The sequence below is a fragment of the Molothrus ater genome, chromosome 1 (genome assembly GCF_012460135.2).
Source record: "Molothrus ater isolate BHLD 08-10-18 breed brown headed cowbird chromosome 1, BPBGC_Mater_1.1, whole genome shotgun sequence".
Taxonomy (NCBI): Eukaryota; Metazoa; Chordata; class Aves; order Passeriformes; family Icteridae; genus Molothrus; species Molothrus ater.
The window spans coordinates 94,121,422-94,137,863 of record NC_050478.2 but is presented as its reverse complement, the minus strand read 5'-3'; the positions used below and the strand labels follow the sequence as shown (position 1 = coordinate 94,137,863).

Sequence of the window (16,442 nt, the reverse complement as noted above, 5' to 3'; positions counted from 1 at the left end):
CTTTTCCCAAGAGTTTTCTTAAGTAGCTCCTCAGCTGTGATTAAAAGTAAATAACAGTGGTCTGAAGGTTGGTTAACTTACACTTGTTTAATGATACAGCTCAAGGAACTGCAAGTGCACCTCAAATGCCTCATTGATTTAGTAAACAGCTTCAGCCATCAGAGGACCTTGTTTTTAAAGTCCATAATTCGCTTCCAGAAACAACAACAACAAAAAAATCCCAAACTGTTGTAGTTTACTTTTCTCTACTTGATCGCTCAAAATCCTATTAGAAAAAAAAAATTAAATCTTCTAAGCTTCATTATTTGTAAGAGCAACAAAAACATGGAATCTTTCCCTGACACTGCAGAAGGAGGGAACACAAGCTCGGGGAGCAGGAGGTGGCCACGTGTGAGCAGCAGCACAGCAAGGACTGGTGGTGCCCACAGCCCAGCACCAAAGGACCAAAGGAGCCAGGCTGCCTCAGAGCAGAGCAAAGAAGGAGGAGACTGTATGTCAACAGGCTTGTGCAGCCTCTGGTCTCCACATCCACTGTGGAGCAAATCTGTGGACAAAGAAGGACCTGAGTGGACCTGGATCTAACACTTGCCCAAGTAAAAGCAGGTGGGACAGCCAAGGACCTCAGAGCGAACATGGCAGTAACTCCCAGAGTCATCCTGTGCCCCTAGGGCCAAAGACCAGCTGAATGATCCCACTGATTACTGGGAAACTCCATGTTCCAACAAGAGCCTGTCCTGTGATACAATCCCTGCCCTGTGCTGCTCCATCTTTGAAAACTAGACAGGGCTCCAGCTCCAAACAAAACTGACCAGGGGACAGAACCCCTCCTGTACAGGTACAAAGCAATTTAAATGGAAATGGGGCTGCTAAGGGCAGGCTTAGGTGTGGGCTGCTCACTTTTCCCTCTGCTGCACTGGCAGGGGTGGGCACAGCCTGGTGGGCTGGGGTAGTCACCAGGGTGGACAGAAGCACCAGCACCCAGCAGGTGACAGCCCTGGGATGTCACTCAGGAAAAAGGCTTTAAGGGAACAAGCCATTTCAGAACTATCAGCAGACAGCAAACAGAGCAGCCGATCGATTTTGCTTCCCTTTCTTTTTGTCAATTTAGGGAGACAAGCACATTATAAAAATATTAATAATGAAAAAATAAAATGCTGTGAATAATTCTTCGCTTATGGTTTCTCCTCCAAATATTCAGAATTAGTATTGCTCTGACCATCTTTGTCCGAAGATCACTCCCATTTCAAAAGATGACTGTTCACAGACAGAGATTCAGAATTTCGTTTATGTGAATACAAATTGATATTTATGAAAAATCCTACATCTAAAGTACATCCGCTAGAGTAATTTTCTAGAATATTCCACAAAACTCTAAACATACCGAACATTGCAAGGCTTCCCAAGAAGAACTAATTACAATGCCCAAATTAATATTTGAAGAAAATCTTGAAGCAATAGCTCTGTTCTCATTTAAATATGCGACTACTCTCTTTATAATGTGCAAAGCATTATAATCATTTATATATGTTCCAAGTGATATATTACTGAGTTGAACCTAGATTCCCCTTCTTTTGTTCTGGGTTCATAACCTTGCTGTATTATCTTCCATAACTCTATAGCTTGCTAATGCATAATTCAAGCCTCTCTTATTGACAAAAGCCGGCAGAAAGAAAGAATATTTCAATGCCACTTTCCCACGTAGATAGTATTGCTTTCACTTCAGCTGGTATCATTTCCATACTAAAGCCAAATCTTTTAAAGTACATTAAGTATCATTTTCATAGTTTATTCGCAGTTGATTCACTGGGACAACTACATCTGTTTACCTCCATCTTCTGAGACTACTTTATTGCAAGTTTTTTGTTGGGTTTTATTGGGGTTTTTTTTTTGAAGTGGGTTTCTTGCCAAAAGAAGAAACTTCAGTTAAAATATTATGCACTAATGCATGACATCACCTTCACACTAATCTCTTGATTTAACTAGAGCTTTGCTTTAGGACTAGTGTCACAGCTTCCCCAGATACAAGCGTGGGGCAGAACCATTTTGCCATCATCCTGCAAACTCTGTTCTAATCCCTTCCCTGTGTAAAGTAACTATAAACAGGCAAGTATCACGTTCCCATGCATCTCTGAGTGGAGGTCAAATTTGCCTTACAGTCAGCCATGCATCTATGCAAAAATCCCACTGATGTTAGTGCAGTTCCTTCACATACACACAGGTGGGAAGGAGAAGATAGTCCCATTTTTTTTTTTTGCCCATTTTCCATGTGGGGGATGGATACAAAGAACTCCAGTGGTTTTCAGTCTTCTCTGAGAAACAGATTGCCTTCCAATGGTACAAAAGTGATACAGCCCCACAGATAAAATAATTAAAAACAATTAAAGGCTTGAAGAAACATCCAAGTTTCAACCTTTCCTCATCATTACCTGGGCTGGTTAGGACTGTCAAGTTCTTGTGTCTCCACAGACACTCAGTTCAATGTCCTCTCATTAGAGCATTCTTTGGAAGCCTAAAAAAGGACACATCTTCCTTTACAGACGGCTGTAGGGCAGAGAGCAGGACTCTCCCAGCAGAGAGAGATTGTCACCACACCCTTCCCAGTCCCTGCTGTGTGGGGCTCAGCACACTGTGCTGTGCACGGAGCTGTGGTGAGGCTCCTCTGCAGCCTTCCTCCCTACCTGTGCATTTACCTGAGCTGTGAAACCCTGCTCCCACCCCCTCTAACTTGCCCTGGGCTCAGTCTGCAGCTACACATGCAGCATCCACCAGGATTTGTGCCATCTCTTGGCTGCAGTAAGAGCAGAGTTTCAGGCAGGTGGGTGAATCCGGGAGTGCCAGGGCCCATGCCCACAGCAGGCAGCGCCGTGCACTGCACCTCCCTTCTCCAAGCTGCAACTGGTTTGCCTCACAGGCAGCTTAAAGGCATTCAAGCAGGTAAGTGCCGTGGTCAGAGGGGGGATTTGCCCCCGGGGCTGCTGCAGCATCACTTCTGCATGGCTGCCCATGGCAGCTTTAGCATCAGGAAATGTCTCTTACCATACAGTGCCCAGCAGAGATGGACACCTAGCTAACAGGCCCTTTATATAATGAAGGAAAATGTAATCTTACAAATTATTCTGCCAAAAGTGGCATGAACAATTATCAGAGGAGGCCCTACAAGGCACCTGGACTCCCTGGAATCGTATTTACCAAACCAGCCTCAGGAATAACACCATCTCTAGCTAGGTTTATAGCTCTGGTGCTTCTCTCTGTGTCACCTCGGCCTGTTTCTTGCAAGTTCAGCTTCCTGAAGCATTCTGGCCTCAGTCAAGATGATTTCTCTAAATTTAGGAGTTATTTTTTTCTAAAAACTCTCAAAGACTCATTTTCTGCAGAATACTCAGAAAACACAGCTTGAGAAGCAAAATTCAGGTGGGTTTAATGGTGCCTCCAGCTGTGCCTCATTTTAAAGTCACTGTTTATTCAACAGAATCAATGCAAAGCAGAATTAACTCAAGTTACCAAATACTTTAAATGTCATGGTCTGAAAAAGTAGCAGTTTAGGAGAGTAACACTGCTGCCACTTGGACTATTCCCCTTCTACTTGCCTCACCTTAAAAGCCATGGGATTTCTCATATCATATGCTGTCAGAGAAGACAAAATGAAAATAACTTATGTAATTTTGGAGGAATTCTGTATGTTTCTAACCCTGAAAGCACTTTAGGGGTAGTGTAGGAAATGGTGCTGTGACATAAATCAGCAGCCTCGCCAGCAACAAGAAAAAGGCCCATGTCATTTTTGACACTTGCTCACTGCCTGCCCTTCCCTCTGGAATTTCACTTGGGTCTGCCTGGATTTAACTCTAGCACTTGCACTCAGCCTAGCTCAGGAAGTTCCAGCAGTTCTCACTGAGATGCGAGAGAGCAGAGCAGAGAGCAGAGCCTCCCCTTTTGTGGCTGTGAGCTGGGAAGCAGGCAGGTCAGGGGAGGGAGCCCAGGAAGAGCCATGCACGTGTGTCACTGCTGGCAGCAAGTGACAGCAAGCACAGGTCCCCTTCAGCACCCCAGTGCCAGCCCAGGGCCAGTGGCTGCAGGCAGCCTTGTCCTCTCAGGGCACAGGGATGGCAGGCAACCAGAGACTGAGGACCTGAGCAAATGTCCACATAATTAGTTGTTAGCAAATTTCCAAATACCTGTCTTTGTAAAGAGCCCCTAGAATCTACCACTAGACCTACAGTTTCTACAGATAAAAAATGTGCTTTGTGTCACACCTGCACTAAGCTTCCTCCTGTCCCTCTAACAATGCAGTCCAACACTCCCTAACAAGGGCACTCTCTACTCTTGTCAATAGTAAAAAAAAAATATATAAAAAATCATCTTGGGAAAAGCCAATTATTCCCATATCCATAGGAGGCTTTTGCACATTATCAGGAGCATGGACACACAACTGATTTGCTATTTGTCAGGACAAGCAGGTAGGAAACCCCAGCAGAGGGGACAGGACTAGGCAAGCTCCTGATGCAGACTTCTTGTGAACAGAAAACTCCAGCTTTGCAGCTTTGGAGATGTCACCTCCTGTATGGTGGTGACATCACACACACACATCTATGTTCTCTGAAGCGGGAGAGGAACACAAGGAAGAAAACTTTGGGAAAGCAGTAGCCAGTAAACTGGTTACCACTTTACATCCATGGTCTTCTGTGGGTGAGGTGACTGCAGTGACCTCCCAGTGCCGGCTCCCATGGGGAAGAACAGACCCAGTGTCCCTGCAGCAGCAGCAGCATGACTCTTGTGAAAACTCACGGTACAAGCAAGAAATTATTTGGTTTGTGACCTACCTTCACCAAGGGATGTCCCTCACAGAAGAACCATGTTTATTGGAGCACTGCTCCAGCACTCTGTAACAACCTGCCGACCTCAGAAACCACCACTGGCTCGTGAATTGTCCCAGGCAAAGCACAACATTTCCCTGTCCCAGAAAAATAAGCTGAATTCTGGGAGTAAGATGAACCAGAGGGTCAGTGTCCCTTTTACTTCATGTCATATCATAACAATGAATATTTAGAAGATAAAGAAATCATTTTTCTCTGCTTAGAAAAACCTTCTGATGTTCCTGTGGTATTTTGGGTTGACGATGAGGAGAGATGACATGCACAGCTTTTCACTTACAGAAAGGGAACATGGGCAACTCACATTTTCTAAATTCCTCACAAGTAACTCACCTGATGACACAAGAACAAACAAGTCAAGCCATCTGTACCAATCTCATCTGAACAACTTGAATTTGAGATACAAAGGATTTCACAAAGGAAAGAGCCAAGTGTCTGAAGCCATTTTAGTGTTGGACATTTTTTCTTAAGAGCTTTAAGCATCTCCAGCTCTTTTATCCAACATACTACAAGGCATCTTAAAACATTCTGTATTACAGAATGCTATCTGAATGTACCCTCTAGCATCCTCAAAGGATTGCTCCAGCTCAGCATCTGCCTGAAACACTGAGCCTTCTTGCCTGCCTTTTTTTTTCCCCTTCCTGCTTGGGGCTAATCAGTCTACTTGTTTCTCTGGAAGAGCATTATGCTTCTCAGAATGCCCTAGGTACTGGAGAGACCCTTCAGTCCACCCTCAACTACTCATAATTATACTTCTACCTCTGATTCACTCATCAGTCAAGAAAGCAGAGATCAAAAAAGGCATTCCCTTATTTTCTGTCAGAACATCATTCAGCCTAAGAACATTTTTGCAAAATAAGATGATTCACTGAGATTAAATTATGTGCTTATTTTCAGAAGTTTCCAATCCATCTTCCCAGAAGCTGTCTGCACACTCCTCCTCTCTCTCATTTCAACAGAAGCCCTCTGCAATAAGCACACAACTCTTCTGGTTAGGTTTCAGTTTCTGCTCCATCTCCAAATTCTTTTGATCTCTCAAATTGTTGACTTTGCCCTTTTTGGCAATATTTTCACTCAATGGTGATTCCCCTCTGAACTTCTCGCTCCACTTCTGGCCTCTCCTTGGTCCTGTTCTCAGCTTCAGCTTTCCTCAGAGACTGCTTTCCATCTATTTCAATTTCAGATGGTCAAAACTTAGCCCCTTCCTGATCTTTCATGGGCTTTCTTCCCCTTTCTTATGGCCCTGTGAGCAACATCCACTGCAGTATTCCAACCCACAGAGCTGGGAACTAAACAAACCCCTGTTCTGTGCCTGCTTCCTACCCACAACATATCCCTTCCTCTCTCACTAGCAAAAGCATCCCTTACTCTGACCAGTAGCTGGTGGTCACTTTGGAAATACTTACTTATACCCAACATATATGAATTTATTTTTTCCATGTACTATTTACTCTGTGACCGGCAGCCTCAAACAAAAGGGCATTTTCTTCTAGTGTTTTGGGGTGGTTATGGTTTTCTTCCTCCCAAATGCAGTATCAATAAACCCATAAAAAAAAACCAAACCAAAAAACCCAAAACAAAACAAAAAAACCAAGCAAAAGCATCTCTGTAACAGCTACTCTATACTTGGAGATAGCTAATGATGTCATCACATGGGTACAGTCCCTCTTGAAAATGCCAGCATTCCCAGAGTCCCATGGAAAGCAACTAATAGGGGACCATGTCTATGCTTTCAATTATCTTCAACTACTTTACACCACTTGCTGCTCCAGAAAGAATGATTTCATCATTCATAATAAAACTGAAGTGAAACGTTTTTTATGTATCAACAAACTCCATTTCATTTGTGTTACCCTCTAAGCAGTGGGAGTGGCTGGTGTTCCTTACCTGTGAGCTCTCAGTGAATCCACTTGGGCTCTGTCTCTGAACATTGGACTGCCCTGAAGTGTGGGGTCATCAAAAACAGCAGAAGAGAAAGGAGAGAGCACAGGTGGAGAAGACTCTGCATTTTGGTGCTTTGCACAGAACTGCTGGCTTAAAAATAGTGGCTTGCAGGGAGGCTGGGAAATTTGACTTGTCATAAAATGCAACCTTCCCCCCAGTAATCCAACGTATTTTAAGTATTAAGAATCTAATTAAGAAGTTACCTCTTGCTTTGTTCCAGGCCTTGTGACAGATCAGTTATTCAAGGACAAATCCCCACCTACGTCAATGAATTCCAGCAGTGCTGGTGGAGCTGCTGAGATACACTTGAGGTAGCCCAGCATGGGAATATGGCAAGGAAGAACAAAACCAAGCACAGGCCTGGTCAGAAACTCTACAGGTGTGAGGAGGAATAAACAGGAGGGATGCACTCCCACTAGAGTAACAGGATTTTGTTGTTTTGTTGGCTCTAAACATCACACACGCTCTGATGCCTCTAGTAGGCTAAACAACACCACAAAGTTTCCCAAAGCAACGCATTTACAGGGATTTCCATGAAACCTGCAGGATATCAGTGCCTGGAAATCCCCCTAGTGAGAAATTTGTATCCTGCAGTCAACAGCAAACCACTTTTTGCACCTACCAGTATATGCTGTTTTCTAAAGGATAACACTCAGTTGTTTTCATTAAAGCTCAGTCTTTGATAGGACAGAGGCAGCAATTTATGCTAAGATTTATCACTAAGGACTTTTAAGAGGTTTTAAAAAACAAACCTGAAAACTCTCTTGGCTTTCCATCTGGCTTAACTTTTTGTAGAATGCACCCATTTATACACAGCATTTCTGACAGAAGGAATTTCAAGAATGCAGCATGGTGGCAATGTAGCTGATTAGCCCTGTGGATAAAGTTTCTCCAAGCTGGACTTTTGGTCAGTGTACAACATTCAGGATACAAAAATACTCTGGTGGTCTTTCACTTCAGCTATAATAAAAGAGATGTCCTACACTCTAGCTAGAATAAACCACACACAAACCAGAGAGAGAGGGGGGGAGAGAGAGAGAGAGAGAGAGAGAGAGATGGCAGATACACTGAGAATCTGCAGTGTAGATAATCAAACCCTTTATTGTCTAAGTTACATTAGACTTGCAACACCATAAAAACCTGTTAAGAAGAAGAAACAGTAGATTGGTAGAGGTAGTAGAAAGTCCCTGTAACAGTCATAAAAGGGCTTTACAGGAGTGTGTCATGCCAATAAAACTTATCACGTTGCTTAAAAGAGCTGATCAAAGCCCATTTGACTAAATAAATAAGAACACAACTCATTTTAAATACTATGGTCTAACTAAAATAACAAATCAATACAATACAATGATAAAGAAAAAACCCCCAGAAATCGTGGGATTCACTTTCAAAACCAGATGGTCCTTAAGGTTGGTTCTCCCCCACCCACTCTTATTTCTTGTTTAATTAAGTGAAAATCTCACTTCTGTGCCATACACAGCATATAATTATTTAAACTGATTTTCCCTACTGTTGTTCTTCATGAAGCTAAATTATGATTGTAAACTTTGCTGATTAGTACCCTGGCAATGGCAGTGACAGCACTAGCTTCTCTGGCAAGAATTAGGAAAGAAAATTCCAGAAAGAAGATTTTGGCTCTAAATATTAACTCAGATTTTCTAGTTCAGCTTGCCAAAAAATACAATTTAGAAAAAGAGAGAATTTACAAATGTACACTACACTTTTGTGCCATTTTGGGTATAGAAGAGTTTTTAATAACTAAACCACAAACAAACAGGTTAAGCAACTAGCTTTTTTGCATTCCTGAACTGTCACCATTACTTTCTCTCATGAAAAATGACTCAGAAAAGCAACAAAATAAAAAAAAAAGAAATTAAAAAAAAAAATCAAAAACAAAGAGAAAGCTAGTGCAAACCCAAAATGATAATCATTAAGCAACACAGCAAAATATTTAACTTTTTCTTTTCTTTTTTTCTTTTTTTTTTTTTTTTGGGTGTACAATGGAATGTGTCTATGCGACCTCCCTCAAAATAACTTCACAGAACAGTTAATTACAATCACTTTTAAGTACTTGCACAGACATTCCTAACTACACCGGGACTTACAGAGAACTCTGGTTTACATCTCATGTAATAGCATAAGGAAAATCTAGTTTAAAAAAAGTAAGTAAGAAAGTTAATTTGCATTGTTGCAAGTGTTGCAAAGTAACAAAAACTGTCAAGTAATTCAAAACAAGTAACAAGTAGTATCCAGCCCAAATTGCTGACTAGATTTTTTTTAAAAAGCAACCCCCCCCGCTCACCTGTTAGAACAGAACTGTTAGAACAGAAAGATCACGTTTTAAAGTTTTTTTCTACTTTTTTTTTTTTTAACAAATCTTTTGTCAGAAGCCCATTCTACAAAAACAGCACTATTCCATTACTGTATTAAGTAAACTGTGGTCTCACCTGTATTAAAGGTTAGCATCATTTCTGTACATGTAAAATTATTGCTTTTTTGAAAAATATATTTAGCATGCTAGTTGTTTTTTTAACTCCATTTCCTGCCTTTACAAAATGTTACAATTTAAAAAAAACAAACAAACTAGTAAAGCTTTTGCAAAAATTTTCACAGAACATTTTCTTTCAAGGCAGCAGTAACTTTTGATAATGCATAAAATTATATGTGCAAAATCTGAAACTTTCAGAAATATTACCATCACACATAGTGTCACAGCAATAAGAAAAGAAAATATTTATATCTGTGGAATACATTTTTAATTGCTTTCACTGCATGGTTTAACAACCTGTTATGTGCCACAACCCCACCTTGAAAACTTGCAGTTAAAGAGTTACTGTAGAAGAGGTATATAAAGCTTTTTTTTTTCTTTTTTTTTTTTCTAACACCACCAGTGATCACCAAGTACAAGACATGACACATTTATATGAACATAAACCTGCCACCACAAAAGAAGTTCGTCTTCTTTCCAGAACATCGGTGGGCCCAAGGAGGAGCAGCAGCTGGTCTGCTGAACCAAAGGCAGGAGCAGAGAGCACCTCATGGCCCCAGGGCTGCCTGAATCCATTCAGTGACACCTTTTCTCTTCCAAACAGACAGATCAGCGGTGTTAGACAGCTGAATGTTTATTTTCTCCTTTTTATTTTTTCATTAAGTGAAGACTTCCTTTGTGACCAGGTTGAAGAAAGTAGCCCTGTTACAAAAAAAAGGTCCTGAGAGTAAAACACAGAAGCCTGTTTTTTTTCTTAGTGTTCAACTAGCTTTTCTTTTCCAAAGCAGAATAGAAGCTTTTCTCGGGAAGTGTTTCAATTTCCATATTCACATACTATTAATGGTGCGCAGTCAAGAGCGAGAGCACTAGAAATGCAAGTGGTCCCCAAACTGTAATGAAACAAACCATTGCAGAATGATGGTCTTTCTCTTTAGTCCCTTTAATCCTTCATCAAGCATTGGTTTCTCAGCACCGAATGCCACGTTTTCCCTGCACCCCCCATTCTTCCTTTCACTGTTGTTGTTTTGCTTTTTTTAATTTGCTTTTCAGCATGACAGGCAGTGGCAGTTTCATTAATTAATACTTCTCCAGCCCTCGAATCCACTGCTGTTTTTCAAATGTATCAAATAGTCATTGTGAGCATCAGGGAGGTTTTTGTTACAGTGCTTAACTTCTTCATGCTGTCCAAATCACATAAAGTTTAATTTTTCCAGTGTCTCAAACTTCTCTTGATTAATATAGATGCCTTGTGCCGCCACAGTGCTTGCCAACTCCGCTGTTTATTATAAAGGAAATAAGGAACCATGGGACTGATTAGTACGTCAATTTATATATATCTTGTGTAGCATCTTCATTTGTTTAAGGATGATTAACAGCACGGGGGCACCCCCCTCCTGGCAGAGCCTGCTCCCAGCCCGGCGCAGCCGCTCCGGGTGCGGCCCTGGCTGGCAGGGGATGCTCTGGAGCGCGGGGGCTGCCGGGGCTCCTCCACCCGGGATCTAGGTTCCCTTCCGGAGATGCAGCATGTGGGTGAGCTCTGCGCTGCCGTGGTCTCTGCCCTGCAAGAAGGACAACACGGGGAAAAGCTCATTCTCAGCCCTGCTCCCAGGCACGACCCTCCGGCAAGTTCTGCCGGCATTCGTTACCCTTTATTAGCATCATGTACTTTCATCTTGACCAACCACGTGAGAACACTGTAGGGTTTGTTTTTTTTAAAGCATCTCCACCAAAAGCAAAGCATGTTCAGGCCCATATAAAGTCCCACATAAAGATGGACTAGAACAAGAAGTAACAGGACCTGGCGGAGCAGCTCAGAGAAGGCTGAGAAAAAGAAGGGAAAAAAGTGGCCTCCAAAAAGTGGAAATTATGTACTAGCCAAAAGGGATTCACAACTAGATCAGTGTTTTAAAAAGGCTGAAGTTTGAGGGCACAGAGGCAGCTAAATGAAGAAAAACTGAATTCTTGTGCAGGTCTGTCAAATGCTAAGGCGGCTTTTTTCCCCCCTTGTCATCTTCCTTTTATTTTCTTAGACAATTTTCATGAATAATTACCACTTTGAAAAAAAAAAGCAGGGATATTCTAAAATCAAGTAAAATAAAGATAACATCATGAATAAGTGGGAGCCTGCAGCTCCCAAGAAAAGCTTTAAAATGACATTTAGAACATCACTGTCGGAACAATGCAGTTTACAATCCTGATCCTAAAACAACATGGCAAGATTAATCTTACATAAATGCATTATCCTTAAGCTAAAGTCTTGATGAAGTGAAACAGACCATTTTAAATTAATGCAACATAAAATACAGCACCCATGTAAAATCCAAGCAAGTTTCAAGCTGTGCCTATGGCAGCCCTCGAAATAGCTAAAGAAAGCCCAGCTCTGGTTGACATAATGTATTAAGTGCATCTCTTTTGTTAATAGATTTAGAAAATTCCTAATTAAACCTGGCCCGAGATTCATGACATTTACCAGTCAAAGTTTGGTTTTAAGTCGGAAAGATTTGCAACAAAATTAAAGAAAAAAAAAGCTGCTGTACAGACTGCAGTATATTTGAAATGTAGGAAACAGTAACTGAATGAGAGATGTGATAAAACTTCCTTAGTTGGATGCTGAATTTCCCGCAGTAAACTAAGAAAGATGCTTTACATTTTTGCGCGGCTGCATCATGCCTGAGAGACACAGCCACAATTCCAGGAGGAGGCATTCATCACTGGAACGCCTCGCATCAAACCGGCTCCACATACACAGGGGAGCACAGCAGAGCTTCACAGGGCTGGGGAGGTGGGAGGGAAGGGAAAGGGAGGGATGGCAGGCCCCTTGCCCCACTCTCCCTGGGCAGAAGCTGGAAAAGGGGTCTAATTAGGGGCCCTCTTCTGGGATGGATGGCCTGTGAGGTGGTGAAGGCGTGCCCTGCATGTCATGGACCACACAGCACAAGGGATCCAGGAGAAGGACAATCCAACCTCCCTTCACCTGCAAGGACAGCGCAGAGGGGCTGGAGATGCTGTGTGGCTGGGTCCCTCAGGCACAGCTGTGCTCCCAGTTTCACTGGCGAACAGAACCTGAGCTTCACGTGTGCCAAAATCACCCAGGAGCTCACCCACCTGTACTCACACCCTCCCAAGGTAGGGTCACATTTTGAAACAGCTGATACAGAGCTGGATTGAATTGTTCCTGAAATAAATTTTTTTTCCATTTTAAAAACTAGGCTTTCTTCACTTTCAGTGAAAAGCAGCAGATCTTTACATGAAACCTACAGCTTCCATAGCAAAAGCTGCTCTCATAGCAACTTCCAGGGCTTTTTCCCAGTTAACAGGAAAAACCCAGTGTGTGTGCATGTTAATATGCTGGAGACAGATCACTGCGTGACACTGAAGTAAACTGCAAGGAGCACAGATACCACTGCAGTTTGCTAGCAAGGGGACAAGTGTTGGGACAAGAACTAGAGCTCCAAATCCTGTCTCTAATGCTCATGAAGTAACAGACGTACAGCACATGCATATTACTCAGATGCCAGTACAGCAGCCTCCATGGTTCCTTGATTGTTTGCATTATAATCTCCATATGTATGAACGAGACAAATTAGGTTGCCATTTATTTGTTCATTATCTATTATTTTGATTAATGGAATTCTTGTTCTCAGAATAACTATTTAAAAATAACATTTGCAATAATGAGGACTGAACTATTAATCATGATCTTTGGAAGAAACTCTGCAAGGAACTGAGGCAAGACATTTCATATGAACAAATGTCATAAATAGGACTTCTCACAGACAGTACGAGAATTTTGAGTGCAAGAAAACCCAAACCAGCCAAACTCAGAAACCAATAGTTTAAATAACTTTTTAATCTGGGTTATGTTTTTTTGCCTCTTCCCTTTCTCTGTAAAGTTGCTTTAGGACAAGCACAGCCATAGTGTTGCTGGACTATAAAAACATTACAGGTAACAGATGTCCCCATCTTTTCCCCTGAGCTCCTTTACAACACACATATAGACATGTATATAGTGTTTTCTTGATGGCTCTTTCCCATCTTTCTATCCCCCAAGCTCGGGCTATCCATATTTACATGATTTCAAGTACTGAATGCTGCAAGAAATATTTTTAAATACTTATAGTGGAGAAAATAAAGGTTTATGAACCTGTTAATGAAGGGTCACACAGTAGGTACAGGACCTACTGCACACCTGTCTTTTCAGTGAATGAGGCCCAAAAACTGGGGTGTCCAGAGCTGTTTCACAAAAAAGGCCAATCACAGCCTTCTGGCATGGGGAAAGCTTCAGCCAGAGATTTCAGGATATCCAAAAACAGTTTGGATTTTTTCCCTGGGCTGCAGCTTCTAATTGATTTTCTGTAAATAAGAACTGATTTTTCTGGAGAGGACACAGGTTGGAGTTTTGGGGGTTTTCCTTGTTTCACTCACACAGAAGATGGAGAACTTGGTGTCTCTGCCTCCAGTGCTGCAAATATGGTTCACGTACATATGCACTCAATTAGAGAGCGCTCTCCCTCATTGCTAACCAGGAAATCAGGCCTTTTGAAAACCCTATTTCTTATCCCTTAAAATTTTTAGAGAGTATTGATTGACACTGATAGAGCATAAACTACATTCCTAAAGCGGGCCAGTTTTTTATACGGCTTTAAAAACGCAGAAGAAGTCAAAACGCACAGCGTACGCATTAGAAACTGCCACCACTGCTGTCACCACGGTGAAAAAGCAGGCTCCAGACTGACTCCTGTACCTCTGGGAATTGGGCTTCTGGCTGCAGCATCAGGCAGTGCCTCTGAAATGACCCCACGCTTTAGGAGAGCCTTGCTTTGAGACACACACGTGGTTGCAGGGCCCCTTCTGAAGGGGAGCCAGCTTTTGTCTTGCCATGTACATGCAATGGGACTGTACTCCCCGAATCCATGCCTGCTAAATCGTCTCTCTGGATGTTGCTTAAGAGTATTCCAAATTAAGATACATATTCATTGTGGATAAGCAAGTTTAATTATAATACTGTGATATTTAGCATTTATAAAAATATTCAGAATATTCAATATGTTTAATATGGCAGCTTTTCAAGAGAATCTATGTGACTTAGCACAGATTGTATTGACTTGGGGTATGTAATGAGCATTTTTTGTCCTTTAGGAAGAGTAGGAAATATTCCAAAGTTCATGGGAAATTAATTTTATGTAAAAATGTCATTTGGTTGGGTTTTTTGTTTAAAGCATTCAGGTAGAAATAAGAAACCACAATAAATAATGTTATGAATGAACATCTTATTTCCTACATTTCATTTATATTTCATTGGTGCTGATAATAAAGCATGAAACATAGCCCAGTGCTAATAGTAGCAAAACTGTGTGTTTGATCTTTTTTTTACACATACCTATAGGTAACCTCCTTTTCACAGATGCTGAACACCTGCACCTCCTGTTGGTGATTCACTACCCTTAAAACAGGGATCTTATTTAGACACCTAAATATAGATTTAGCTGGTTCATTTTTGAAAAAGCCTGGCTGTAGGACCTATTTTTAACGCAGAATTAGAATTATTCTGTGATAAAACTGCTATTCAACGTAGCACTGCTGTAAGCTACCATGCTGGGAGATTTTAAAAGCCCTACCTAACATTGTTTCCTGAAGGAAACCTTTAGAGTTGATCTGGCTGACTACAGAAGGGAATGGCGGAACCGTGAAATACTAATGTTAATATTTTTATTCTTTAGCAGACTACTCAGGGGAAGATATTTTACCTGTGAGGTGGAAACATTATGTAAAGTGAATCATTTCCACTTGACATCAAAAAAGCCCCCTCTTCCCTTCTCAAACTACCATATAGGTAACTATTGTTTCTTGCTCGGAGCATGTGCACGGCACTTCTGTAACTTGAACTGACTTTACACCCTAAACTCTCATGAATATATCTGTCCCCAATTAAGAAATGAAATGAAGACATGGAGTGACAACGTCTGAAGTGGGAAATGGTAATGTTAACGGAATGCTGCAGGCACCGTTCTCACTGAGAGCTCATTTCTGTGCTTCTAAAGGCCCCCACAGCTGCCTGTGGAAATGAGAGCATTCCCTCTGTAACGCCCAGGGACTGTGCAGGTGGAGTCTGCTGGGGCAGCACAATGCCTGCCTGCCATGAGAGCCAGCGAAACGGCAGACAACTGAATAACTCCCCCGACACAGACGCTGACAAATTGAGACAAAGGCTGGTACAGAGGAGCAAACAAGACAAAAGAAAGGGAACAATCTCCTGCAGGAGTGATGACACCGCATCTTCTGTGGAAGAAATACTGACTGGCACGAGATGAAGCCATTGGAGAAGCTAACCCCTACTCAGTGCTCTGCTGTACTGAGAGATGCTGTAATTTCATCAAATGCTTCGAAGGCAGACTGGCAGATAGAGAGAGCAAGCCACCTTCGCCATGGAAGAAGTTAGTCAATAAATTCTGGCATGACAATAGTTTACAAAGACAAGATTACGAGTCAATCAATTGTGCAGTAATATAACCCAAATTACAAAGAGAGCCCAGGTGTGGTCTGAGATGCCACATTTCTTTTTGGATATATACAGCCATTCCAGAATTTTTTGGAAATGTATTTCCAACTTTGACCTTATATTGTCTTCTAGAAGAAAGCCCAGATGCCTTCAGAATGTGATCTCAACTACACATGAGGAGAGAAAACCATGAGCATGAAAAGATGAAAGAGCGTTTTACAAGATGCTTCGGTTTACTAAATCTGTGTTACTAAACTGATGAGAACCAAAGACTAGCTGAGTGAGTTGGCAGAGCTGCAGTGTTTCACTCTGTTACACTGACTGCATCTATGTCTCTGTTACTCAAAGTTGTGTCCTTGCACAGTTTTATCAGATAACCATCATAAGGGGGACACTGCAACATAACTTTGCAGCTACTGTCCCACAAAAGCATAGCAAACATTGCCCACAACAACAACTGAGGTGCTATGCCATCTTGGAAACTTTATGAGAATTGCTGGTCACTCCTATGGCTTGGTGTCAATCCAGACACTCCTGCGACAGAGGCTGGGTTCTCCATGCAGCCTTTGGGCCAGAAAGATGCAAGGCCACAGAGGAGGTGCCAAGAGTCCTCATGAAGGGTGCAGCACATGAACTAGGCAGT

General features: G+C 42.0%; 1 protein-coding gene across 1 annotated transcript in view; it reads right to left on the bottom strand.

Annotated features, from left to right (window-relative positions):
* Positions 1-7,888: 7,888 nt before the first annotated feature.
* Positions 7,889-16,442, bottom strand: part of ZNF516 (zinc finger protein 516) — a 102,052-nt gene continuing 93,498 nt past the window's right edge. Inside the window, exon 6 of the mRNA XM_036378891.1 lies at positions 7,889-10,859. Within this exon, the coding sequence (XP_036234784.1) occupies positions 10,800-10,859 (60 nt within the window). The 3' untranslated portion in view covers positions 7,889-10,799. The remainder of the gene's footprint in view (positions 10,860-16,442) is intronic.